This window comes from Nerophis lumbriciformis, linkage group LG02, assembly GCF_033978685.3.
Source record: "Nerophis lumbriciformis linkage group LG02, RoL_Nlum_v2.1, whole genome shotgun sequence".
NCBI lineage: Eukaryota > Metazoa > Chordata > Actinopteri > Syngnathiformes > Syngnathidae > Nerophis > Nerophis lumbriciformis.
Window position 1 is genome coordinate 14386638 of NC_084549.2, and position 26050 is coordinate 14412687.

Consider the following 26050-nt stretch of genomic DNA (forward strand, 5'->3'; position numbering starts at 1 on the left):
CATCCAGAAAAAACAACAACAACAACCCGTGAAAAACCGTCAGACCGGAACGCTCTCATAACCAAAGTTCCTTGGGTGAATAATGTAAACTCACTATACCGGTATGTTTTAGCACTTTCATGGCGAGTTTACTGACAAATACAAGTAAGAACTTTACACTACTTTATATTAGAAATGGCAACAGCGGAGGATGAATGTCCCATAACAAGAAGATAGAGAAAAAGAAGAAGCTTATCGACAAGGGAGACGCCACGGACTACAAAGGCGGACGCGCGCAATTTTTCAGGATTTATGCAGATCCCAAATACAGATCAGCAGGTACCAGAAGGTAAGAAAAGTTGCTTTTGCACAATATGCGAAACAAAACGCCAGATAATATGTCTTACCTTATACACACACCATAATGTATGTTTAATGCGCCGACAATCCATCAAGCGGTGCAGCTTCATAGCTTACCAGAGTCGTACTAAAACATTTTTGATCGATTTTTGAGCGCCGTGTGTAATGTTCTATATTTTCAATGGAACATATAAAATGTTGGTGTGGTTTACTTGAGTCATCCATCCATCCATTTTCTACCGCTTATTCCCTTTGGGGTCGCGGGGGGCGCTGGAGCCTATCTCAGCTACAATCGGGCGGAAGGCGGGGTACACCCTGGACAAGTCGCCACCTCATCGCAGGGCCTACTTGAGTCATATTGCCATCATATTGCAGTCTACACGTATATCTTATGTTTGACTGCCATCTACTGGTCACACTTATCACTACACCATGTACCAAAAAAAATTGCTTCGAGGTCGGTAAGCAAAACCAGAATTATTCCGTACATTAGGCGCACCGGGTTATAAGGAGCACTGTCAAAAAAAAGGATTTTAAATGCGCCTTATAGTCCGGAAAATACAGTATACACCTTACTCTCATATATTTTGGTGTTTTACAAATGCTAACTGTAAGCATGTTATTGTTAGCATATCACTCTTAGCATGCTATCTTTTTTAGCTCATTTTGCTCATACTTTTTGCTATTTGACGCTCTCTGGCCAGCGTGCTAACTGTTAGCGTTTCAGTTCGTTTTGGCTCTTCAGCATCCACACCAAATTTCTACCGAAATCGCATTTTCTAGTTCTTTGAAAAAAAATCTCTATATTGTACTCATTTTAAAAGGTGAAAACTACCAAAATGTCCCCCGAATCCAATTGATTTGTCGGTCTGTGGCCCACAGAGGAAAAAGTTTGGCCACCCCCGTTCAAGACTGTTGTTTGTTCTCATCATGTCCACACTAACACAAAATCAAAAGTTTCCGTGACTGCTCTCTCCGCCCGTCTTTTGGAGACACGCGCACAAGCTCACGCACGCACACACAAGTGCAGACACGAGGCATCCAGCCAGCTTTCCAAATATTTAAACTTGCAGACATTCTTTCCCTAAGAACAAACATCTACAGAGAGGAGAGGACCAGCCGAAAAGAACTCCATCTGCAGTATGAAGGCAGGGCAGGCTTTAATAAACATTAATGGACTTGTGAATTCAAGATGTGTGTGTTATTATTAAAAGCAACACAGAAGGCCATGAACAAAGTCTCAAATATGATTAAAGAATAATGGTTAGGCTCCAGCACTGCCCGCAGCCCCAAAAGGGACAAGCGGTAGAAAATGGATGGATGAATGGAAATCATTGCAATCCATTCATTCATACCAACACACAAAGTCAGTCTGTGGACAGTCGAACCTCCCAGGATGATCACAATGTAATTAGAAAACAAGCTTTTCCATAAAGGCATAATGTCACATAGATTAATTACTTCCATGCTCTTATTGTCTCCATCATAAAACCTTTACTAACTCTACAGGCCATCTTTTAAGTAATACGCATTCTTAACTACCACGCAAGTATAATAAAGAGACATGAACCATGGTATAATAAACCCACAATAAAATAAAACTCAGCCTTTGAAGGCGCCTTTTTACTGCCTTTAATGGACTGTAAAATGTGCCATTTGTTGGCATTGTTTGCTTAAATGGTCGTTTTCATGCTAGCATCTAGCTTATATCAGAGCTATTTAACAAAATTGTTTCGGAGGCCACATTTCGAGAAAGCTAAGAATCGCGGAGCCGGACTTCTCTTTGCACTGTTATTTCTATTTTAGTGCGTGTGCCTCACAATACGAAGGTCTTGGGTTCGATAATAAACTCGTACATTAGCTTAAAAATGGCAACAGGATAAAGCAGAAAAATGTTCCCACCCCCCCAAAAAAAGCTGTGGAAATATTTCTGGTACTTCAAAAATGACCAGGGAGTCTTTGAAGACAATGGCTCAACCATTTGCAAAACAGCCAAAATAAAGTTGTGGCTTAGGGGGTCTAATATGTCCAATAAGGTGCAGCTGTATACGCCAAAGTAAAGGTAAGACAAAATAACTGAGTTGTATTAGTTTAGTGGCAAGTTACATCATGAAAAATTGAGTTGGTAGGAAGTTAAGTGTAAATGTGTCACTATCAGTAGCTTAGCGTTGAGTCAGTTGAGTGTAAACAAACAGCAACAGTACCCCAGTCAAGGGCTCCATTCAGTGACTATTTAATGTTAGAGATTGTGTCTTCCCTTCTGTGTTGAATAAACTATAGGCTGGGTTTGATCCCGGGCTCGGGATCTTTCTGTGTGGAGTTTGCATGTTCTTCCCGTGACTGCGTGGGTTACCTCCGGGTACTCCGGCTTCCTCGCACCTCCAAAGACATGCACCTGGGGATAGGCGGATTGGCAACACTAAATTGGCCCTAGTGTGTGAACGTGAGTGTGAATGTTGTCTGTTTATCTGTGTTGGCCCTGCGATGAGGTGGCGACTTGTCCAGGGTGTACCCTGCCTTCCGCCCAAATGCAGCTGAGATAGCCTCCAGCACCCCCGCGACCCCAAAAGGGACAAGCGGTAGACAACGGATGGATATTCCTGAGAACTGGCGTCCCCTGCAGTGGACATTCGGGCTACAAAAATATCAATGTCTATACAACCACAGCGCTCTGTTGTTTTTTAGGACTTCCTGCAAAAAAGCTAGTCAAAGATCATCTACCGTATTTTTCGGAGTATAAGTCGCACCTGCCGAAAAATGCATAATAAAGAAGGAAAAAACATACATAAGTCGCACTGGAGTATAAGTTGCATTTTTGGGGGAAATGTATTTGATAAAACCCAACACCAAGAATAGACATTTGAAAGGCAATTTAAAATAAATAAAGAATAGTGAACAACAGGCTGAATAAGTGTATGTTATATGATGCATAAATAACCAACTGAGAACGTGCCTGGTATGTTAACGTAACATATTATGGTAAGAGTCATTCAAATAACTATAACATATAGAACATGCTATACGTTTACCAAACAAACTGTCACTCCTAATCGATAAATCCAATGAAAGCTTATACGTCTAGTCTCTTACGTGAATGAGCTAAATAATATTATTTGATATTTTACGGTAATGTGTTAATAATTTCACACATAAGTCGCGCCTGAGAATAAGTCGCACCCCCGGCCAAACTATGAAAAAAACTGCGACTTATTGTCCGAAAAATACGGTATATGACAGTGCTTTAGTGTTTTTAGGTATTTGCTTCAAAACAGTCTCTTCCAAGTTTGTTTCAATGAACTCGCGGGCCGGTCTGATTCAATGTGTTTTCTTTAATTTCATGACTATTTACATTGTAGATTTGTCATTGAAGGCATCACAACTATGAATGAACACATGTGGAGTTATGTACTTAACAAAAAAAGGTGAAATAACTGAAAACATGTTTTATATTCCAGTTTCTTCAAAATAGCCACCTTTTGCTCTGATTACGAAATTGCACACTCTTGGCATTCTCTCGATGAGCTTCAAGAGGTAATCACCGGAATGGTTTTCACTTCACAGGTGTCATAGCTTTGATGCCTTCAGTGACAATCTACAATGTAAATAGTCATGAAAATACAGAAAATGCATTGAAATGAGAAGGTGTGTCCAAACTTTTGGTCTGTACATATAAGTATATATACTTTGTGTTCACTCCCTGTGTTTAGTATACACCACTCACAAAGTTTTTAGACACCCGGCCCCAGAGAACCCTTGTGACGGAACAAGAACGTACCCCCGCCTCCACAGACAAACTCAATCCGACCCCTGCACACCCCTGTCCTCACACTGCCAAACGCCCAGTGTCCAGTACGCCCTGCACGTCTCACTGCCCTCCAACAGCGAGACAGACAGCAAAACCCACAAGGTGTGTGTGTCATGACTGGATCAACAAAACTGCTAGCTCTGTTAGATATGCACTTCAAACAGTCCTTTCCATTTTGTCGGTCACATCTCTACACATTGGGACCAAGATCTATAGGCATCGATCATCAGTTTGTCACAACTGCAAGGCTTCAAACAAGTTGCGCCCAGAGGGAATCGGCCACTGAACCCAGAGCTCCATTTGCGCCACCAGCAGGCAATTGTGGTCCACGCTGCCCATCCCCCCCACCAGAGAACAGCGAGCCACACAGAAAGCACCAAACTCTGAACAGCAGGCACATGAACCCAGAGGCCCAGAGTCGGCCAAAATGATAACTCAATTGATATTGTTGAAGTCATCACATTTGTTAACAAACATAGTAGATAAAATGTGTGTTTCTTGATGAAAGTGTTGGTCAAAAGCAAAGTCAGCACTTAATTCAGATTTTTTGGTGAATCCGATCTTTTAATGTACCGTATTTTCCGGACCATAGGGTGCACCGGATTATAAGGCGCACTGCCGATGAGTGGTCTATTTTTGATAGTTTTTCCATATATAAGGCGCATTAAAGGAGTCAAATTATTATTATTATTTTTTTTTTCTAAATTGAAAACACTTCCTTGTGGTCTACATAACATGTATGGTGGTTCTTTGGTCAAAATATTGCATTGATTATGTTTTACAGATCATCTTCAAGCCGCTTTCTGACAGTCGCTTCCGGATGCGCCTTTTTGTGGGTGGTCTTATTTACGTGGCTCACCTTCGGCAGTGTCTTCTCCCCGTCATCTTTGTTGTAGCGGTGTAGCGTGCAAGGACGGGGGTGGAAGAAGTGTCAAAAGATGGAGCTAAATGTTTTAATGACATTCAGACTTCACTTAAATCAATAACAGAGCAGCATCTCCTCATCCGCCGGAAATGTGTCCTGTGAAAAACCGTCCGACCGAAACTCTCTAATAACTAACGTTCCTTGGGTGAATAATGTAAACTCACTACACCGGTATGTTTTAGCGCTTTCATGGCAGATATAAGTAAGAACTTTACACTACTCTATATTAGAAATGGCAACAGCGGAGGATGAATGTCCCATAACAAGAAGATAGAGGAAAAAGAAGAAGCTTATCGACAACGGACTACAAAGGCGGACGCGTGCACTTTTTCAGGATTTACGCAGAACACAAATACAGATCAGTAGGTACCAGAAGGTAATAAAAGTTGCTTTTGCATAATATTGCAAAACAAAATGCCAGATAATATGTCTTACCATATACACACACCATAATAATACTCGTATGTTGAAGCACAGTACAATCGATCAAGTGGTGCGGCTTCATAGCTTACCAAAGTCGTACTAAAACATTTTGATAGATTTTTGAGCGCCGTGTGTAATGTTCTATATTTTCAATGGAACATATAAAATGTTGGTGTTGTTTACTTGAGTCATATTGCCATCATAATGCAGTCTACATGTATATTTTATATTTGACTGCCATCTACTGGTCACACTTATCATTACAACATGTGCCAAATAAAATTGCTTCGAGGTCGGTATGCAAAAAAATTGGTAATGAATTCTTGTTTGTCTGCGTCTCAAATGGTGTGTGTGCCCGTCTGTGCGCATGTAAAAATTGCATGTCAGAATAACTACCTAAAACATTGATAACAAATTGGTCAAATCCCAAGATGATGCAATGATATGTAAAAAAAAAAAAAGTCTGTCTCATAAATATTTTTTCTGTCTTCCTGAGTAAGTCAAGTTTTGTTTGTCTTTTTTCTTTGTATTTTTTCCAAGACAATTAGCAAGAATCCCAACTTGTACTTTTATTGTGCTCGACATTGTGCTGTCTTATTCTCACTTTATGTTGGATTACCTCACGATTCATGTTAAAGCCCCACGTAAGAACTTTCAGTTTTGGTTGATTTTTTTTATGACTTATCTTTCCACAGTAGCAACATACTTATTTTACTCAAACTTTATATTTGCGATTTGCAGTCATCACATTGTTTTTTCTTTATACAGTACATTTAAAGTTTGCTTGTGTCAAAAAAGGCTGTTTGTGTCAGTGTGCAACTGCAAACTATCAAGCTGGTGGCTATTTATTGCAGCCACGCATATTTCCAATAGCTTACATTTAGCATTATCATATTGATTTGAACATCGAAAGTCACTTACTAGTTTAGCAGGAACTGAGCAAAGGCAGTACTGGTCGAAAATCCCTCCTCATCTGTGAGCTCACGCCAGCAAGGGAAAGCCGGGCCAATGTTGATTCTTGATTGTCCTTTTATCCAAGTAGCCTCACTTTTTCTTTTTTTTTTCTCCTCGGGCAAAACTTTTCGTTTCTTTGGTTGTTTTGTAGCTTCTGCCATGATAGCAGTAATTGCACGTAGGCATTCTTCTTCTTCTTTTAATTTTTTGGCGGCACGTAGGCGTTCGCATTGACTTCCGTCTTTTTAATGAATAGGGAAAGGGGGAGTGACGTATGCCATAAAGCAAGTCAGCACATTTTTAGTTTTTATTGTGGCAGGACCACCCTCCTCAAAGTTGCTAAGGCAATGTCTACACTAAGCTGGATAACCCCTTCAACAAATAATTATTTAGCCTAAGCCTCGTTTCAGCCACACTAAATGCCCGTTTAAGGTCCCCCTACTCGGACAAGTTTTTACAGTATTTCTTGACCTTGACTTTTAGACCTCCACCCCAGATCACACCTCACTTCTACCCACTGCTCTAAAGTGGGCTGGCTCAGGGTGGAGGACAGAGTAAAACAACTTGCACTGAGCCTAGTCTATAAAATCCGCTACACCTCCTTGATACCGAATTACATGTCAAACTGCTTCCATAACGTAAATGACCGCCATAACCACAACACCAGGGGGAGGTCCACTAACCACGTTAAACCCAGATTCCGATCTAACAAAGGTCTTAAAGGGGAACATTATCACAATTTCCGAAGGGTTAAAACCATTAAAAATCAGTTCCCAATGGCTTACTTTATTTTTCGAAGTTTTTTTCAAAATTTTACCCATCACGCAATATTCCTAAAAAAAGCTTCAAAGTGCCTGATTTTAACCATCGTTATATACACCCGTCCATTTTCCTGGGACGTCACACAGTGATGCCAATACAAACAAACATGGCGGATAGAACAGCAAGGTATAGCGACATTAACTCGGATTCAGACTTGGATTTCAGCGGCTTAACACTGTCTGATAAGATAATTACTAACAACTATAAACTAGGTTTACAGCATATGAAATACATTTGGCAACAACATGCACTTTGAGAGTGCAGACAGCCCATTTCAGGCGCGCTAAGATAATATTTTTTTCCACGATTTCAGCACTCAGGTTAACCATACCTAAATAGACACAAAATACTGCATTACACAAGACTACCGAATGTACTCGAATGATTGAAAAAAATAAATGTTTTTAAGCTAAATTATTGGTAAACACAGTTTATGTATAATAATTTACGTAAAACCGCGAGTAATGAATGAAGTTTTCATGAATTAATATATTCTGTAGACATACCCTCATCCACTCTCTTTTCCTGAAAGCTGATCTGTCCAGTTTTGGAGTTGATGTCAGCAGGCCAGGGAAGCTAGGGTCAATATTCTTCTCTTGATCATCTTCGGTGGCATAAGGGACGGTGTGAGCCAAGACATCCAGGGGGTTTAGCTCGCTCGTCTGCGGGAACAAACTGCCGCCATTGCTTGCCGTGCTACCGAGGTCCGTTGTCCCTGAATAGCTCACAGACTCCGGCAGATTCAATGGGGGTCTGGCGGCAGATTTCTTTGACTTTATCGTTGGAAATGCATCTGCTTTGAGTGTCGCAGGATATCCACACATTCTTGCCATCTCTGTCGTAGCATAGCTTTCGTCAGTAAAGTGTGCGGAACAAACGACTGACCATTTCGTCGGCTTTCCCCACACCGTCGTATTTTGAACAAATTTCGTCCAATTTCTTGCCACTTTCGCATCTTTGGGCCACTGGTGCAACTTGAATCCGTCCCTGTTCGTGTTGTTACACCCTCCGACAACACACCGACGAAAGTGAGAAAATGGCGGATTGCTTCCCGATGTGACGTCACGTTGTGACGTCATCGCTCCGACAGCGAATAATAGAAAGGCGTTTAATTCGCCAAAATTCACCCATTTAAAGTTCGGAAATCGGTTAAAAAAAATATATGGTCTTTTTTCTGCAACATCAAGGTATATATTGACGCTTACATAGGTCTGGTGATAATGTTCCCCTTTAACTCATTCTCCTTCTATGCCACATTAACATGGAATGCACTCCCAACAGGTGTAAAAGAAAGGGAATCTCTATCCTCCTTCAAAACCGCACTAAAAGAACACCCCCAAGCAACTTCAACCCTAAACTAACACCCTCCCCCTTCCACATCCCACCTCCCCGGATTGTAAATAATCAAATGTAGATACTTATTCTTATGCTTTCTGATCTCTCACTCTATGTCCACTACTTGCTGTACATATCCTACCAAGTCAGTCCTACACTGTTCCAATGTCCATTTCTCTGATGATGCAATTGTTGATGACTGAAGTGTTGATATCAACCAAACCTAACCCCCCCCACCCCACATCCCGGATTGTAATTAATGTAAATAATTCAATGTATATACTCTGAAGATTATCTTGTGTGACGACTGCATTATGATGATAGTATATATCTGTACCATGAACCAATTTAAGTGGACCCCGACTTAAACAAGTTGAAAAACTGATTCGGGTGTTACCATTTAGTGGTCAATTGTACGGAATATGTACTTTACTGTGCAATCTACTAATAAAAGTTTAAATCAATCAATCAATCTCCGGCTCTTAGCTTTGTATGGACTCATTGATCGTTTACAAACTGAGTTTGGAAAGGAAGTGACGCCGGACAGAGGAGGGGGGTCTTAAAGTGCCAGTGAAAGTGATACAGACCTCCTCAGGCCATGACAGAAGTGTCATTGAACTAGTTGTAAGTGGATGTATCGTCACAAACGTTATGAAAATATTTTATGAAGGTTGAAAAGTTACTTAGTGCTGCTTTAGCATCTTGCCGGAACATACCTGGAAGTTGCCCACCATAATAAGCCCAGCGCCACAGATCCAGCCTGTGGAGAGACTCGCCGTGTTGAGGACACAGTTTTGGTGTTTCTCGATGACGTGGGCATAGCGGAACAGCACGATCACCATGACTGTGGAAGAAGACATGCAGAGAAATAGGAATCAAATGAAAGCCATCTACTGGTAGAGAAGTGAAAGAATATAAGGGAAACATTACAAACACTTTGCTACGTCAGAGAGTCGGACTTAAATATCAGTGTCGACTCAAGTGCACGTGATTAAATCCAAGAATCACAAAACTTTCTTGGAAGTTGTCTGGAAATTGCAGGAAGTGAAATTAGTCTCTGCAAGGCGGGGGGAAAAGAGGCGGGATACTGGCGGGAAAGTGGTAACGCTGCATGTGTGTGTGGTAGCAGTCTTAGAAGATAAAAAGTGAAGGGAAATGGAGTACAGTGTGTAAGACGGATGACCGTTGATGGGTTAATGGGCTGTGACGGCGGGTATTGTTGTTGCACTGAGAAGCCAGCCTCTGTGACTTTTTATTTTCTTTGTTCGGAACCTTTGCAGCTCGTCCACCAGCGTCAGGGCCTGATGTGGCCTTGGTAAAGTGGGGCATGGAGGCGGGAGGAAAAAAAGCCGAGAGAATTTGAGGGTATCTTGACACGCGGCCCATATATTGTACTCGCAGACTACACTGTTGTCACCGTCTCTTTGTAGAAGTCTGGAATTAGGAGGTCGCTTGGTGCCAAGCAGGCATAGTCATGGCAAGTGTGGCTGCGCTGAGGAAACACTGTTGACAATGCTCATCCACACAAAAGATTTACAAATGTCATAGCAAGAGAACTCAACGGTGGGGCACGTTACATAACCCTATATGTCATCCTATTCATTAGAAATACTTTATACTATATAATAAATACTCATATAATAATTTTTATTATGCTCATGGGCCATTCCACCAAACTGGTGACATTTGCCTCCCCAGGAAATAAAATGTATGACACAATTAAAGTCGCTGTTTGCAATTTCCTGACAGTAACCTTTTTTAAAGCAATATATATATGCATACAGTATATGTAAATACATATACATATATATTCAGTATATATATACACACACACACACACACACACACACACACACACACATATGTACAGTATGTATATATACACACACACACACATATATATATGTATGTATATACACACACACACACACATATATATATATACACACTACACACATATACAGTATATATACATATATGTATCACATATACACATATACACAGTATATACATAGACACATACATACATAGACACATACATATACATACACATACATATATAGATATACATATATACAAATACATATATACACATACATACTGTATACATACACATACATATACAAATATGCATATATACATACATATATACAAATATATTTATACATACAGTATATATACTGTATACAGAACATATACAAATATATATATACATACCTATACAAATACATACATATACAAATACATACACATACATATATACATATGTATACATATGCATGTATATATATATATATAAATATATATATAAAGATATATATATATATATGCATATATATATATATAAATGTATATATGTACATATGTATACATACTGTATGTATTACATATGTATACGGCATATGTCACTTCCCCTTTCCCCAGTCGTTAAAAAGGCGGAAGTCTATACGAACGGCTACGTATGTGTGTATATATATATATATATATATATATATATATATATATACACACCGTATTTTTAGGACTATAAGTCGCAGTTTTTTTTTCATAGTTTGGCCAGGGGTGCGACTTATACTCAGGAGCGACTTATGTGTGAAATGATTAACACATTACCGTAAAATATCAAATAATATTATTTAGCTCATTCACGTAAGAGACTAGACGTATAAGATTTCATGGGATTTAGCGATTAGGAGTGACAGATTGTTTGGTAAACGTATAGCATGTTCTATATGTTATAGTTATTTGAATGACTCTTACCATAATATGTTACGTTAGCATACCAGGCACGTTCTCAGTTGGTTATTTATACGTCATATAACGTACACTTATTCAGCCTGTTGTTCACTATTCTTTATTTATTTTAAATTGCCTTTCAAATGTATATTCTTGGTGTTGGGTTTTATCAAATAAATTTCCCAAAAAAATGCGACTTATACTCTAGTGTGACTTATATACGTTGTTTTCCTTCTTTATTATGCATTTTCGGCCGGTGCGACTTATACTCCGGAGTGACTTATACTCCGAAAAATACGGTATATATATATATATATATATAAATATATACACACATGCTTATTCGGACATTAAGTAAAGCTTTAAGACTGAGTGGAAGGAGCTCCTCTCCCTCTGCTTTAGACTGTGAGGGTACAGACAAAAGGTAGGATAAAGTATTATTTTCATCCAATCTTGGCATGTGCATAATAACATCGACATGCAGTGACATAAATGTTGGCAAAATCAGCTTTTTCTATGAAGAGTAGGAATCAGGTGCAGGTGTACTCAATCTGGGTGAATCTATATAATGTTTATGAAGTTTATTTTCCACTGTGTCTGGGAAAAAAAATAGCAGTGATTACTTCAAGATATACAGGTAAAAGCCAGTAAATTAGAATATTTTGAAAAACTTGATTTATTTCAGTAATTGCATTCAAAAGGTGTAACTTGTACATTATATTTATTCATTGCACACAGACTGATGCATTGAAATGTTTATTTCATTTAATTTTGATGATTTGAAGTGGCAACAAATGAAAATCCAAAATTCCGTGTGTCACAAAATTAGAATATTACTTAAGGCTAATACAAAAAAGGGATTTTTAGAAATGTTGGCCAACTGAAAAGTATGAAAATGAAAAATATGAGCATGTACAATACTCAATACTTGGTTGGAGCTCCTTTTGCCTCAATTACTGCGTTAATGCGGCGTGGCATGGAGTCTATGAGTTTCTGGCACTGCTCAGGTGTTATGAGAGCCCAGGTTGCTCTGATAGTGGCCTTCAACTCTTCTGCGTTTTTGGGTCTGGCATTCTGCATCTTCCTTTTCACAATACCCCACAGATTTTCTATGGGGCTAAGGTCAGGGGAGTTGGCGGGCCAATTTAGAACAGAAATACCATGGTCCGTAAACCAGGCACGGGTAGATTTTGCGCTGTGTGCAGGCGCCAAGTCCTGTTGGAACTTGAAATCTCCATCTCCATAGAGCAGGTCAGCAGCAGGAAGCATGAAGTGCTCTAAAACTTGCTGGTAGACGGCTGCGTTGACCCTGGATCTCAGGAAACAGAGTGGACCTACACCAGCAGATGACATGGCACCCCAAACCATCACTGATGGTGGAAACTTTACACTAGACTTCAGGCAACGTGGATCCTGTGCCTCTCCTGTCTTCCTCCAGACTCTGGGACCTCGATTTCCAAAAGAAATGCAAAATTTGCATGGTTGGGTGATGGTTTGGGGTGCCATGTCATCTGCTGGTGTTGGTCCACTCTGTTTCCTGAGATCCAGGGTCAACGCAACCGTCTACCAGCAAGTTTTAGAGCACTTCATGCTTCCTGCTGCTGACCTGCTCTATGGAGATGGAGATTTCAAGTTCCAACAGGACTTGGCGCCTGCACACAGCGCAAAATCTACCCGTGCCTGGTTTACGGACCATGGTATTTCTGTTCTAAATTGGCCCGCCAACTCCCCTGACCTTAGCCCCATAGAAAATCTGTGGGGTATTGTGAAAAGGAAGATGCAGAATGCCAGACCCAAAAACGCAGAAGAGTTGAAGGCCACTATCAGAGCAACCTGGGCTCTCATAACACCTGAGCAGTGCCAGAAACTCATCGACTCCATGCCACGCCGCATTAACGCAGTAATTGAGGCAAAAGGAGCTCCAACCAAGTATTGAGTATTGTACATGCTCATATTTTTCATTTTCATACTTTTCAGTTGGCCAACATTTCTAAAAATCCCTTTTTTGTATTAGCCTTAAGTAATATTCTAATTTTGTGACACACGGAATTTTGGATTTTCATTTGTTGCCACTTCAAATCATCAAAATTAAATGAAATAAACATTTCAATGCATCAGTCTGTGTGCAATGAATAAATATAATGTACAAGTTACACCTTTTGAATGCAATTACTGAAATAAATCAAGTTTTTCAAAATATTCTAATTTACTGGCTTTTACCTGTATATTTAAACGGTGTACATTTTCAATAGATAAATGGTGATACTTTTGAAGTACCGGTAGGTTGAATTTGCAATCTGAGAAAGCCTCCAGAATCAAACACCTTGGAGACAGACTCAAAAAAACAAAATATAACATTGACTGTGTAGCTAAATTAACGCAAAATATACGCCAAAGCATATCCATTACATATTATCTAGACCAGTGGTCCCCAACCACCGGGCCGCGGCCCGGCACCGGTCCGTGGATCGATTGGTACCGGGCCGCACAAGAAATAAAAAAAAAATAAAAATAAATAAGTATTAAAAAAAAAAAAAAAAAATTATAATTATTAAATCAACATAAAAAACACAAAATACCCTTTCAATTAGTGCACCAACCCAAAAAAACTCCCTCCCCCATTTACACTCATTCACACTCATTCGCACAAAAGGGTTGTTTCTTTCTGTTATTAATATTTCTGGTTCCTACATTATATATCAATATAGATCAATACAGTCTGCAGGGATACAGTGCGTAAGCACGCATGATTGTATTTTTTTATGACAAAACAAAAAAATAAAAATAAATAAAACATACCCCCTATAGTTTACTGTAGCTAACTTTCTACTAACTTTCACCTACTCAGTGGCCTAGTGGTTAGAGTGTCCGCCCTGAGATCGGTAGGTTGTGAGTTCAAACCCCGGCCGAGTCATACCAAAGACTATAAAAATGGGACCCATTACCTCCCTGCTTGGCACTCAGCATCAAGGGTTGGAATTGGGGGTTAAATCACCAAAATGATTCCCGGGCGCGGCCACCGCTGCTGCCCACTGCTCCCCTCACCTCCCAGGGGGTGATCAAGGGTGATGGGTCAAATGCAGAGAATAATCTCGCCACACCTAGTGTGTGTGTGACAATCATTGGTACTTTAACTTTTAACTTTAACTTTTCCTGTCTCCAATGTATAGCATGTTTATGTCAGTGGCTACTCAACATATTGGATGAATATTGTGAGATCTTCAGTCACAAACATGGCAAAAACAGTAGCATCTCCTGGCTTGTAAACAATATTGTCTTTTTTCCCTCCTCTTGTATAAAACGAGGAACATGCGGTCTTGCTGAAGGGATAAGTAAGTCAACAGTGGTTTATTGCATTAGATTATGGCATTTCAGTCTCTCTGCTGCAGACTGGCTGGCTAGCTGTGGACCTTTTGCATTTTCCACAAAATGAGTTTTTAATCATTACAAATGAGGACGCTTGAACTTGCTGGCATGAGGCAGCTATGTAAAACGTTTAACGCTCGGTCAGATAAGAAATGTTTTAACCGTGACGTGTCCACAAGTGCATCCATGTTCACATTAGTATTTCTCCAGACAGCTTTAATCTGGTGTACTGAAGGACGCGTCACGCTGACAAGTTACAGATTCTTGCAGAATTAAATGAATGCAACCAAAGAGGAAGCTGCATAATTGGCCTCCATTCAAAGGGTCTGGACAAGCTCTTCTCTCGTAGTTTTAATTTAATTTATCATTTTAGAACAAATACCATGGCCACATGGTATGGAACACAAGCAAAACTTTAAAAACAGCAAGGCTGTAAATGAACATATCTTGGGGTAATACAATAAACGTGCTTATTTTCCTCCTCAAAATCTTACAACACATAATGACAAAGTTATGGTGTGGAATTATTTGACTGTAAAGATGTGCAAGCTAAAATGTATTTATTCCATTAACAAAAATGTGGAAAAAAGTGTGGATACTTTATGGATGCACTGTATTGTTAAAGAGGAATTTCACTTTTTAGGGAATTTTGTAGCACATTGAATGTTTAAGTCAGTAGGCTCCTTTCCTGCCCAGAGTTTATGTAGGTTAGAGAGAATATAATCCATGATTTAGAAGCTAATCAAAGCTCACTCTGTGTATCAAATGAGTCCCATTCTTTGTTGCCACACATGAGGTTATGCAATGTTTCTAACTGGAACTCTTTAGGGAAGAAAGTATGATTGTTAAAGGGGAACTGCACTTTTTTTAATGTATTTTGCCTATCATTCACAATCTCTATGTAAAACATATGTTTTTCTTGTTTTATGCATTCTAACTCTTAAATAAACGCTAGCAAAAGTCAGCTAACAATGGAGCTTTTGAGAGTAATCTATTGTGCCCTTAACGCCCTCTAAAAAAAACTGCCAACAATACTCCATTTACACCTCGTGATCTAAATATTAACCAAGTATTAGCGATAGAGTTTTTATAAGCGCTAACACTGAGGAACTAATTTTAGCGACACCGTGATCACATTGAGCTCACTAGCTTGTGCAGCTGCCAGCTACAGTGTTGACATACTGAGCTGCTGCTACATTGCCTCTGAGTTGGTAAAAGTTAATTCTAGATTACAAAATAAGGTCTCTCACTTGTACAACAGAATGTTGTGGCCAAACAAAAAGACTGTCAATTTTAACAGTCAACATAGACCCTTTTTTTATTTCATTCTGCGTGAGGATTATGATTAATTCTTTATCCAACGCAGTGGTTCTTAACCTTGTTGGAGGTACCGAACCCCACCAGTTTCATATGCGCATTCACCAAACCCTTCTTTAGTGAAAAATAAAATGTGTTTTCTTTTCAAATTCAAGACAAAGTTATATGTTTTTGGTAACACTTTAGTATGGGGAACATATTCTAAGTAACAACGACTTAATTTAGAGTTTTTTTGGACACTAGGGGAACATATTCTAAGTAACAAAGACTTAATTTAGAGTTATTTGGTTAGGGTTAGGACCAGGGTGTGAGGGTTAGGGTTATAATAAGGCCATGCCGAATAAGGCATTAATAAGTACTTAATAAAGACTAGTTAAGAGAAAATATGTTACTAATTTGCATGTTAATAAGCAACTAATTAATGGTGAATATGTTCCCCATACTAAAGTGTTACCATGTGTTATTACTGGTGCACAAAATGAACCGTGCATGAACATCACCTTGTTCAAAGAACAAAACCAACACAGTGCATAAACTCACAACAACCTGCAAATCAGTGTGACTTCTGCTGTTGCCGTATCTGTAATACGCCGATAGGGAGAAGTTTTTATTTACACGAAGAGTCGGGTGTGTCTTGACCTCCGCCGAACCCCTGAGCCCGACTCACTGAACCCCTAGGGTTCGATCGAACCCAGGTTAAGAACCACTGATCTAACGGAAAGATATAAAGGTCCCGCCAGTCGGCATCCCAGTGAGAAGAGACATTGTACAGTAAGTGGTTATTTTATTAAGTTCGTAGTTTATATTTCTTGTTTACCACTTAGCAATAGTTCTGGTAGCTGGATCTGCTTGTCACTCAGCTTCTAAACATTGTAGCTCATCCTATGGAGCCAGAACACTCCCAGTAAAAAAATTACATTGTAGAAAAAGTTGCATTGGCACTGAAAAAAGTTTTGGCAACAAATAAATACAAACAAATATTGTATTTTTCCAATGATTGTGCTTACTTGTTGCCAAAACTTGTTTCTGTGCCACTACAACTTTTTCTACAAAGTATTTTATTTTTTTCGAAAACTGAATCTTACTGGCGTTGTTTTGGATCCATACTCATCCTCCGTATATTCAGGCTCAAAAAGATAAGGTACTGGATCATCTCTTGCCGCAAAGTCGTTGTCATTGGCTCTCATTAAGTCTGCCATGATTAGTAATAGTTGTTGCTGTTGAAGGAAATAGAGAACGTTGTGATGTGCCTGCGAAATTAACACGTCGCCATAAATTTAAAATGAGCAAAGTACTGAAATATTACATGTTATAATGAAAAAAAAATGTTGCAGGGCAGTTTCCGTTTCCCAATCACACTTTTGCAGGTACAAACATTGCATAACCTCATGTGTGGCAGCAAATATTGGGACTCATTTAATACACAGACTGAGCTTTGATTACCCTCCAAATCATGGATTACACTCTTTCTAACCGACAGAAACTCTGGCCAGGCAATAATCCTGCTGACTTATACATTCAATGTGTTGTGATGTGGTGTCATACACTACAATCTCAACCATAGCAGACAAGTGCACGTTCCCATAAAAGTCACATCGAGCGGATCACACCTAACTTACAGTTAAATAAACCCCATTGTCCCCTCGCTTGGGATCTGTTTCAACCAAAACACACAGTTGCCTTTTCTCTCACAGGAGGTACTGTATGTGGCCAAATAATGCATGCATTGTTTTCGAGGGACTGCACAGGCAGAAAGGTGGAAACAGGAGCAATTGGTTCATCAAGACCGAGTTAACCCCTTGAGCACATAAATAATAAATAGGTTATAAGCTAAGTTCTGATTATTTACTATAGGCTCTTGTACAACCACATACCATGTCAACCTAACCTACATTCATGGAGCCATAGGCACCTTTCACACTTTGTAAAAAATATATTGCACTTTGGTATAAATGTCACCGGCATGAAATGTTAGGACAAACACGACCTGGCAATTTTCCATATTTTCGAGGTAATATAAGAGCCATAACAGAGCATGTGTAAAGGGAATGCTTACATTCTTGTCTCCCCCTGTTGTGTTGAAAACGATTGTCCGGTAATTATTTGGCGTTGCCGTGTTAAAGCTCATTTGCACCAATTTCCAATTTCCTTTGGTTCTGTGTAAAATGCAAAGGTGGATAAATGCTGTTGTTCTGGCAAGATGTGCTCCCCATTGGAATTCATGCGCCACCTGCATCTGCGCATGAATCCAAAGAATGTGGAAATGTAATTGTACTTGACAAGACCACGTATTCCCTTTGAAATTAATATTTGAGGAGTGCAGTGTTTAATATAAATAACGCTATATTTTTGTATTTTGTCTAATATACATGTTCGGGGTGACATGGCTCAGATGGTAGAGCTGGTTCCTGGTTCGAATCCAGCTTCCGCCATCCTGGTCACGGCCGGACAAGACATTCCAGCCACCTTGCATGTGCGCATTGCATGGTAGCTTAAGCCATTAGTGTGTGATTGTGTTTGTGAATGGGTGAATGTGACATATAATGTGAAGCGCTTTCGGTATCGTGCAGTTATATTATAGCGCTATAAAAATACAGACCACTTACCATGTTCCACAATACAAATGGTAAAATGTACGATTTATTAGGTTGTATTATTTTCGCAGAGAAATCAAAAGTGCTCTAAGCATTCCATGCAGTACTTAATTTTCGACAATCACATGAAACCGTAACCTAATATATCGTATATTTGATTGTTTGTAGTAGGGCTGCCTTTGACTAAAGATTCTCATAGTCAAACCAGGTTCGTTAGATTTTAGTCGACTCTGTGGCATTTCTTTTAAAAGAGTAATAAACAGATAATGATATGTAATATAGTGTATACTGACTGGTCACTAAGTGTCAGTAACATCACATAATTTATGTGCACTAGCACGTACAGTATTGTTTATAGTGAATCAAGCTCCTAAATTTAATTAAACCTTTAGAAAATAAATAGTGTTTCAATAAAGTGAACACAACAAAGATCTTATTTGCGACTTTTTCCACTTCTAAAGAAGGCTAAACCACCGTTTGTGAGGACATCAAACCTAACTAAATACAAGAAGTAAAAGTCGTAACAGTTTCTGTACATGAATTAGCAGAACGATGATTATCTTTGCAAAAGGAGCGCTACAACCCCAGAGTGAGCCAGTACTATGGCGTCACATTAGTGCCAAAAATCTAAGCGCATAAAAATTGTTATCGCGCACTGATTCTCCACTTCGTGCGCGCGACACCCTTTTCCGCGCGCGTGGTGACTTTTTGCGCGCGACGCCTTTCTGCGCGCCCTCTGTGTACTCCTGGCATCTCTCCTCGCGCTGTCATGTTTCTTTTTGGCACTTTGGGGGCGGGTATGCTTAGACGGCCCCTTCTTTCTGATTGGTCAGGCGAAAAAAGCTGAAAAATGCTCAGAGCCAATCAGAAGTATAGCAGGGCGGGTCATCGTCAATATGTATCAAGATTTACGGAGGAAGTGTCGCGCGCTGATGAGGGTTATTTCATACCACATAAACACAATACAGGGTAATACAAAATGTGACCAAATAAATAATAAGACAACAAACACCATAATCACATCTTTCAGCCAGAACTGGTCCACCAGCAATAACATCCAACCATAACATTATTTTATATTTTCACTTCTTGAACATTTGTTTTCTAATTTATGGAATTTCTTTTGATTCAGCCATAAAATTAATGAAATAATCTTTGAATTTTGTTTTTAAAATGTCAAAAATAGCCTTTTAATAATGTATTCTGAAACAGTTTAAAATAATCAGAGAACTGACTAACACTGACCCTACACAACTATGTTGCACAATTAAGTCTTTTTTTTTTTTAAAGCCAAAGAGGTCATTTCAACAGGTACAGCATCCTATGTCATATCTACATGTAATAAGATTTGTAACAAGGCAAACCGTTTGTAAATTGGTCGAAAATCGAGCAAGTTATGGTAATTTAATTAGTACATGTACCATTGACATCAATGTAATGATTGAGGCTAGATGTCCGAGGTAAGATGGCTACAACGTTGCTACACTGGAGAATGATTGGTCATATGAAAAATGCTCACAGCCAATCAGAAAGGAGGGGCCGTCTAAGCATACCCGCCCCCAAAGTGCCAAAAAGAAACATGACAGCGCGAGGAGAGATGCCAGGAGTACACAGAGAGCGCACAGAAAGGCACCACGCGCGCGCAAAAGGGTGTCGCGCTCGCGCACGAAGTGGAGAATCAGCGCGCGATAACAGTTTTTATGCGCTCGGATTTTTGGCACTAATGTGACGCCATAAGCACGGCCCTACGAACCTCGATCACGTTCCACATGCAGAACCATCCTCCCAAAATATTATTGTTTGCAAATAGATGTGATGAAATAGAAGATATGTTAGGCCAAAACAGGCCAACTGATTACATGACATCACACCAGGAAGCGCAACCGGAAGCAGCGGTCACTCTCTTGTGACAGCCGAAATTATAAGCAGATAAGAATTATCTCTTACTCTCTGAAAACTATTTGTCTGCACGCGAGAGTCTTTAAAGAAGACATGATGAACACAATCAATCTATCCTCCCAACACACCTGCTGTATCAGCTGGTATTAAAAGGGGTCATATAAAGTCTTCTTTTTCGACATTTAAAACACTTCCTTGTGGTCTACATAACATGTAACACTGGTTCTTTGGTCAAACATTTGCATAGATTATGTTTTACAGACCATATACAAGCCGCTTTCGGACTGTTTCTTCAGGATGCACCGATTCGTGGGTGGTCTTATTTCCGTGCCTCCACTTTGACTGCATCTCCTGCCCGTCAGCTATGTTGTAGTTTCAGGTAAACCTCCATCAAATATGGAGATATCCTCTGACGTTACCAATGGGAAAAACGTCACAAATGGTGCAAATTTCAAACGACTCGTTGAGTGGAAGTATGAAAAAAGGCTAGATTGTTTTTTATAAATATCTCAGCTATTCCTCCATGGTTTGATTTCAAATTTTCGGGACTTATGCAGAACCCAAATACACAAAAACAGGTACCAATAGTTGGTTTTGCATGATAGGTCCCCTTTAAGTCGCTCCCCTCCCAGAGAGGACAGGGGAAAAGGGGGACTTAATATCAGACGAATCAGACTCCTCTGAATTGAATCGTCGAATCTTTGTCTATTTGAAGGCAGTCCAAGTTTGTAGTGTGAAATGTCTCCCGTATTTTTCGGACTATAAGTCGCTCCGCAGTATACGTCGCACCGGCCGAAAATGCACAATAAAGAAGGAAAAAAACATATATACGTCGCACACGTATAAGTCGCATTTTTGGGGGACATTAATTTGATAAAACCCAACACCAAGAATAGACATTTGAAAGGCAATTTAAAATAAATAAAGAATAGTGAACAACAGGCTGAATAAGTGTACGCCATATGACGCATAAATAACCAACTGAGAACGTGCCTGGTATGTTAACGCAACACATCATGGTAAGAGTCATTCAAATAACTATAACATATAGAACATGCTATACGTTTACCAAACAATCTGTCACTCCCGATCGCTAAATCCGATGAAATCTTCCTCCCCGGTGTCGCCTCTGGTATGTCCTTTCTTTCAGCTGCTCGATTGCCGTTCTCTGCTGCATATTTCACTACGTCCAGCTAGTAATCTGCAGTATATGATTTCCTTTTCGGTGCCATTTTTGTTCAGCCTTTCTCAGTTTTTATAAGTTACCGCCAATGTTGAAATGATCCATTTTCCTAGGTACGGACGTAGTAGCATGTAGCATCTTTTTTTTCCACAATACACCGCCATCATGACCCACAATGCACTTGTGCCATGAACCGCCCCCGCATATTTTCTATTGGTTTACGTGTGTGTGTGACGACCGCTGACGTGTGTGTGACGATTGCTGACATTTGCTTCGTCTCTTCCGTGAATTAGATAAATAATATTATTTGATATTTTACGGTAATGTGTTAATAATTTCACACATAAGTCACTCCGGAGTATATGTCGCACCCCCGGCCAAACTATGAAAAAAACTGCGACTTATAATTTAAAAAATACGGTATATCATATGACAAAATACAAAATATACCATTATTTCTTTTAACGAATTCACCCTTTTGTAATATTCTTTTAAATAGGATGCATGATTACCTTTCCGCATTTCTTGAATTAATACGCATGAATTTCAGTGGGTGCATGTCTCGCAAAAACACTGGAACCGCTAATGTGGCCAATTTGGGGCATCTTAAGCTTTTTTTAAATGCAAAAATCTCGCAAAATGTATCCATTAGAGCTGTAAAAGCATCCTTTGTAACACAGAATAGTTGTCGGACAACGACAATTTACCACAACAAAGCAGAAGAGGTGAGTCACGGGTGTCAAACGTCACGTCACATCCCTGTCCTGGCACTGCACAATTTCCAATCCAGACACACAGGCGCCATTCCACCTCTGTTACGGCTCAGCGTTGGCGCAGTTTATATAGTACTGTGACTCCGAAAAAAATTGTTCTTTTACGCAGTATGTAAAGGACTTCTGTACCACAGGCTATTTCGACTTACACTACAACAGGTATTAACATTATGGTTTGTTCAGACTTGAATAGTGACTCTAATGTAAAACAAAAACAAGCATATTAGAGAAATTGAGCAGCACTGAAACTACCAAGGGATCAATAATGATATGATTTGAAATTCTAATGGTAATTATAGTTGATACAAGGGCACTTTTACTGACGTAAATTGGATTAAATGGATAGATCAAACAAAACCCTGGTGACAGCCAATCACATCGTCTGTAAATACCAGACTAGTGACTCCTCGTGAATAAACATGGAGATGAACACCCCCTCTCCTCTTTCCTTACCCATAAACACACACACACCCACACACACACACATACATACAGCATGTCTGCGCCACAGCTGGGAAACATTAACTCCATCAGCGCAGTCAGAACCAGCACTTAGCACAAGGAACAGCACGTGTAGACTAACAAAAAACGTTTGGACCAGCACATGGTTTCGTACGATATTATGTGTGTTTTCCTTGGATCTGGTAAAGTGCACACTTTTGCCGCACGTGTGTGCCCGGGTACATTTGTTTTTAGCTTTTCGGGACTGAAGGAGTTCTCGGTAAAAATCGTACTGTTTTTTCTCAGTAACATTTATATGCTACCAGTTATTTTGTATAACATGTGCAAGTGGACACTTGTGGACAAGAACATGTTTTTTTCAGCTTCTTGCACTTAAAGTTAAGGATGCCTTTTTCGGGATAACAACAAGGGACTTTTTTCTTTGAAAGGTGACTACCAAAATGCTGGTGTGGTGGAGTTTGTGAGTGCACATGATGCCTTACCCATGAATGAGCCTGTGCTGCAGATGAGGCTGAAGAAGCAGCTCTCGGGCGGAAGTGTCCCACATTTACTGCAAAGACAAAGAGCACAGACATGAGTGGCATTATTTAGATGACTACACACAAAATATTGTATGAAAGTAGGGAAACAGTGAATGTATTCTTGTGCAGTGAGAACTTTTTGCACACATGAACGATTTGTAGGAGGGGAGCACAGCAGACGGTCGGCTAGAGGATAGAGACTGTCTGTGCCTGGAGCTGCTGCCCACCAAAGCCAACTCAGCTGACTGCAGTCACATGCACAGTCAAATCCATGCTTTACCCAAAAATATTACTAATATTTTTAGTTTAAAGAGTAATGCCAGTCACTTTATCTTTAAGTGATTTCTCTGCTGAGAGATCATGGAAATTATCCAATTTTACCCAAATGGCCCTAAAGTTATTTATTTACTACAACTAATATATATTTGTTTATATATATATATATATACCAGCGACATTTACTGTAGTGACAGGCAGAATAATTTAATGCTCTTCCACTAGATGGCAGAAGGTACATAGGAGGTTATGTGATTGCCAGGGTTTGTCTATTTGTTATAAAGTTAGATAGCATCATAACTCAAAAAGTTATGGGCGGGTTTTGATGAAACTTACATACCGGTAATTGATTCGATTTTGGGGATGATCTTGATCATTTCTACTACCTTTCCATATGTTTACAACAGGGGTGTCAAACTCATTTTAGTTCAGGGGCTGCATGGAAGAAATTATTATTACCACGTCGGCTGGACTGGTAAAATCATGGCATAATAACTTAAAAATAAAGAAAACTTCAGATTGTTTTCTTTGTTTTACTTTGGCCAAAAACAGAACAAGCACATTCTGAAAATGTACATATTACAAATAATCCTCTTGGCAAAACACTTGAAGTTAGTTGAAAATTCTGAGGAAAAAATTAGTGCATTTTCAAAAACACCATGAAGAACACAATACACTGAGACTTTGTCTCAGTGTATTTACAAAGCAATTAAACTTTAAGCACTTCCTGTTTAGCATTGTCATGTTGGCAGTTCATTAAAGACGTACGAGTTTGTAAAAGCAACAGAGTGTTTCCTCAAACTGCTATTTTGGTGACATCTGCAACTGCCACAACACATTCATTTATCATTTATCATCATTCAAATATTACAATTATAATATAAACAAAACAATGATCAAAATGACACCATATCAAGGTAGCATAACTACAAACATAACCAAAGCGAACATAATATATTTGAGCATAAAATAAAATAGAACAATCAAGAAATGTAGAAACTGACATTTTTACAATGGAGTTCAGGGTGCGCATCGCGCTGTCAACCAACTGCGAGCACTGACGGAACTCTAACTACTTCAAAGATGATGGTCATGTTAATTTAATTATTTTCATAATACTGTTTCGTTATTTTATCCGTTGAGTGGATAATCTACAATGAAAGAAGGTATCGCACGTCGATATTGCATTAGTCTGCCGCCATCTGCTGCCTGCCAAAACAAGAGCAACTGATTACTTGCACCTGCACTCAATGGAGTAGTGGCAGCCAATCCTGAGGGCGCTTAAAATCAGCTGACACGTCATCTTTACACAATGTCATGTGTGACATGGGTTACACTTGAATTGCTATTGCGACATCAAGTGAACACATTTAGAACAGCAGTTTCTTTCATTAAAAAATTGCAGCTCATTTTTATTCTTAAACTCATCTTGTGGGCCGGGAGCCAGATTAGACCTATCCGGCCTTACGTTTGACACCCCTGGTTTGCGTGCACGCACGCACGCACGCACGCACGCACGCACGCAAACAAACAAACAAACAAACAAACAAACAAAAACCATGGCAATTTCATGTATCCTTTTGATTAATTATGTATTCACTAGGGTTTGTTTGTTAGTTGGTTACAACATAACTAAAAACGTTATGGGCAGATTTAATGAAATGAAATGCCAGAAATGGGATAAGGAACAATTGAACAATTTTGGGGGTTGAACTGGATCACCGTCTGGATTCAGGATTTTTAAGGATTGTTTGCTATGGGAGGAAGGGCCTGCTTTTTAGTTTTAGTTAACCTGTATCAACCTGTTGCTAAAAACACAACAGAATAAGCCCTTGCATGCTTGGTGGGGCGCCGTGAGATTTTTTAAATGTAGAATATGTTGGAGGAAACTGCTTCTGTACGAGCCATTAAGACGATCTAACCTTTTCAAACACAACTGGACCATATCTGTGACGTAATGTGTGACAATACATACTTTAGTTTTGCTTTTTCCATGTTTTGTGTCACATCTGCAAAAAATGGCACTGGCGAGGGCAAAAAGTCTAATGATAACCAAAAGAACAGGAAACAGAAATATACTTTAGTTATTCATTTCAAAAATGGTATGCTGCCTTTCCTAGGGTCAGGGGCAAAAAGTGTACACCCTTTCAATTATAGGGCACATATACGGTATACAAACTATTCACACATATGGACAAATTAAATTCTCCAACATGCATGTTTTTGGGAAGTGAGAGGAACAAGAAGTAAAACCCACCCACGCACGGGGAGAGCATGCAATCTTTACAGTCAGAAATCCCCAAACAGAAATTTACAACCT

General features: G+C 39.5%; 1 protein-coding gene across 3 annotated transcripts in view; it reads right to left on the bottom strand.

Moving 5' to 3' along the window:
• The window catches only part of LOC133589456 (transmembrane protein 150A), a 77256-nt gene that overhangs the window by 15255 nt on the left and 35951 nt on the right, over window positions 1-26050 (bottom strand). For all 3 annotated transcript variants that reach the window (XM_061942018.2, XM_061942098.2, XM_061941958.2), the window contains 2 exons: window positions 23416-23483; window positions 9320-9447 (listed from right to left, as the gene is read on the bottom strand). In XM_061942018.2, the coding sequence (XP_061798002.1) occupies window positions 9320-9447; window positions 23416-23483 (196 nt within the window). The remainder of the gene's footprint in view (window positions 1-9319; window positions 9448-23415; window positions 23484-26050) is intronic.